This window comes from Lactuca sativa, chromosome 8, assembly GCF_002870075.4.
Source record: "Lactuca sativa cultivar Salinas chromosome 8, Lsat_Salinas_v11, whole genome shotgun sequence".
In the NCBI taxonomy this organism is placed as follows: Eukaryota; Viridiplantae; Streptophyta; class Magnoliopsida; order Asterales; family Asteraceae; genus Lactuca; species Lactuca sativa.
Genome location: NC_056630.2, coordinates 238,085,895 through 238,088,932, shown reverse-complemented (window position 1 = coordinate 238,088,932; position 3,038 = coordinate 238,085,895). Strand labels below are relative to the sequence as shown.

The 3,038-nt window shown below is 37.9% G+C and overlaps 1 protein-coding gene across 1 annotated transcript; it reads right to left on the bottom strand.

Annotated features, from left to right (window-relative positions):
- Nucleotides 1-432: 432 nt before the first annotated feature.
- LOC111906708 (uncharacterized) lies at nucleotides 433-2,548 on the bottom strand. The gene is made up of 3 exons (XM_023902478.3): nucleotides 2,165-2,548; nucleotides 1,259-1,734; nucleotides 433-1,159 (listed from the first exon to the last, which is right to left on the bottom strand). The coding sequence occupies exons 1-3, from the start codon at nucleotides 2,327-2,329 to the stop codon at nucleotides 721-723; spliced, it is 1,080 nt and encodes a 359-aa protein (XP_023758246.2). The 5' UTR covers nucleotides 2,330-2,548; the 3' UTR covers nucleotides 433-720.
- Nucleotides 2,549-3,038: the final 490 nt, after the last annotated feature.

Below are 3,038 nucleotides of genomic sequence, written 5' to 3'. Positions count from 1 at the left end.
AAATCGAATTTCTTTATACTATGTACAGACCAGTTAGGCATTACCCGTACCACTATGTGCAATAACAAAACCGCCCCGACAAACAAGTCTTAGCTCTATACCATTGGCCACCCCAAATACACTGCCTTAATAATGGAGACACAACACCTTGTCACTTGGATTACCATCAGAAAATGTTGACCTTGAGAAACAAAAATAACCAGAATTTGATAAACGAGTGGTAAAACTATATTTATACATGCATAAAATATATTGAAAGTATCCATAATTCCAAAAAATTAGCAATATTTTGGACATATCATGTTTTAAATCGTAGACCTTCATAGAATGAATCCAAGGCAATGTCCTCAACACTTTGAAGCGAAGATCAATCAATAACATGACAATAAATCAATCAAAACATAACGTCTACTTGATTCCAATACAAGTTACTTAAAAAATGGAGTTTAATGTCCGGAATCTCATTATTAGATTCCATACAATTAAATCATTCTCATGTGTTTTGTAGATTTTGCTATTTAAAAAAACAGCATTACAATTCTACAACATCGTAGCTCTTGGCTCCAATTATTAGATTCCATAATCCATATACCATTAAACCATAGAAACTAAAATCCTAAAACTATAAAAATTAAAAAACATATGCCCAAAAAAACCACCCTCCGAAACCCAAAATCACAATTAATACATATGCACAAATTCTCTCCATTCACAACATCTCTAACCATTCAATAACTCTTTAATCTTGCTCTTCTGAGCCGGAGTTAACCTCGCCGGAAACTTCACATCAAACTTGATTCTCAGGTTCCCTTTGCTCGTCGGATCTTTAGAAATCGGCATACCTTCTCTAGGAACCACCTCCTCGTACGCCGGATGGATCACATTATTGATCGGAACAGTCAGATTCCGGCCATCAAGGGTGGTCAAATGAACTGTGTAACCAGTCAACGCTTCTGCCAAACTGATCCGCCGTGTCACCACCAGGTCGTTGCCATCGCGAGTGAAAGTGCTGTGAGGTTTTTCATCGATGATGAAGACGAGATCCGCCGGCGTCGTGTTTGGTTGCTCGTTTCCTTTCTCCGGGAAGGTGATCTTCGTGCCCTTTTTCCATCCGGGCTTTATGTTGATGTTTAAGATCTCCTCCACCGACATTGTTTTTCTAAAAGAAAGAAAAAATTTAAGATTTAGGGTTTTATGTTCTATCGAACCAGTTGAATTCGAAGGTGAAAAGCTAATTATAATTTATAATCTTACTTACCCGCTGATGTCAGCGATGTCTCTAGAGATCTTCATCTTCTTCGTTGTACCTTTGTAAAGCTCTTCGAGGGTACATGGAAGAGGCCTTTCGATCGGAGGGTCTTTCCGGGGACCTGAACTGAATGCACCGCCACCGCCGGCACTATTACCAAAGGGCGAGCCACCGCCGCCGCCGCCGCCGAAGGAGCTGAAGATGTTTTCGAATCCTCCCATGTTGTCCCCAAATGAATTACTGGAAAACCTTACACCTCTCATACCGGATGGATCTCCACCGCCTCCTGCTCCCCTGAACCCGAAAAACTCTGCGAAGATGTCATCGGCGTTTCTTGGATTGAATGAGAATGGTGTGCCTCCGCCGGTGGAGAAGTAGGTGGCTCCGCCAGGACCTCCAGCTGCATCTGGTGGTGGCACCTGACCCTTGAGCCCTTCTTCACCATACTGATCATATACTGCTCTTTTCTGAGGATCGCTGAGAACCTGAAGATGAATCGAACAAATTCAGTTAATTATAATATTGAAAACAGATGGAATATTCTTTAATTAGATAGAAACGTTCAAAATCTAAGGCTCTGTAATCAAATCCGAAGGAATTTGAATTATTCTATCACAATTTCCCATTCAATATGAAAACCTAATCAATTAGAAGGTAGAAAGATCGTAGTTGAGATGATTTCATCAAATACCAACTTTGTCTAGCAAATTATTAATCAAAATCCCAAAACAACAATCAAACTGGATCCAAATGGTCCGGATCGAAACATGAACTTATACCGTATTTTAGTTGATTGCTAATGAAGATTCTGAATTTCAATCTACAGAAAAACTACCAAACACCCAATCAATTTCACATAAAAAGATTTTGAACAATTAACGATAGATACGTGATACAGAGAGAAGAGAGACATACATCATATGCTTCAGAGATCTGTTTAAACTTAGCTTCTGCTTCCTTCTTATTATTAGGGTTCTTATCAGGATGCCACTTCATCGCAAGCTTCCTGTAAGCTTTCTTCAAATCATCGTCTTTAGCGTTCTTATCCACTTGCAAAATCTTGTAATAATCCACGCCCATGATCGTTTTTTTCGTTTATTACGATCGATGATTGCTTTCTTGTTGTCGAATTTCTTCGAAATCTGAACTGCAGAGATACTCGGAATTGTGTGATATATATGAGTGCGGAATTTGTTCGATGTGATTAGTAAGGATGAGAGAGTGGTCTGGAAGGTCGCGAAGCATGTGGAATGTTCTGGAAGTGCCCTGAAATCGTCAAGCACCTTTACTTGAGTGAATAAGGATATTTTGTTATTTTATTGACAAAATGGAGCATCTTTAGCATTTAGCACTTTGCTATATAGAAAATTTTTAAGGGTATATGATTTTTTTTTTTTGAACCATATAAAATGAAGAGAGTGGTAGTAAAAATGTAAAGAGTGATAGCATCTAATGTTATGTTAGTTTTATTTAATAAGAAAAAGAACCAACGAATCACATCAACCCTTTCCATTTCTGTCCGATGAGTTTCAAACAATTCTTTCTTTCTCATCAAGCTTTAATGAGGGAGCTTAGCGATTCAACTCTTCCAAGCCTAAATTTTTTATAAAATATTCCTTTTTTTTGGTATTTTGAATTTATTAAAGCTTGAAGTTTTTTTTTTTTTTTTTTTTTTTTTTGTCCTTTTAGTAAGTTACTCGGTTTTCTTCTGGTTGCCTATACACGTGGCATGCCAATTTTGCGTTAATTGAGTTTATTAGCTGGCACTAGGTGTGAGACCCATGTATTA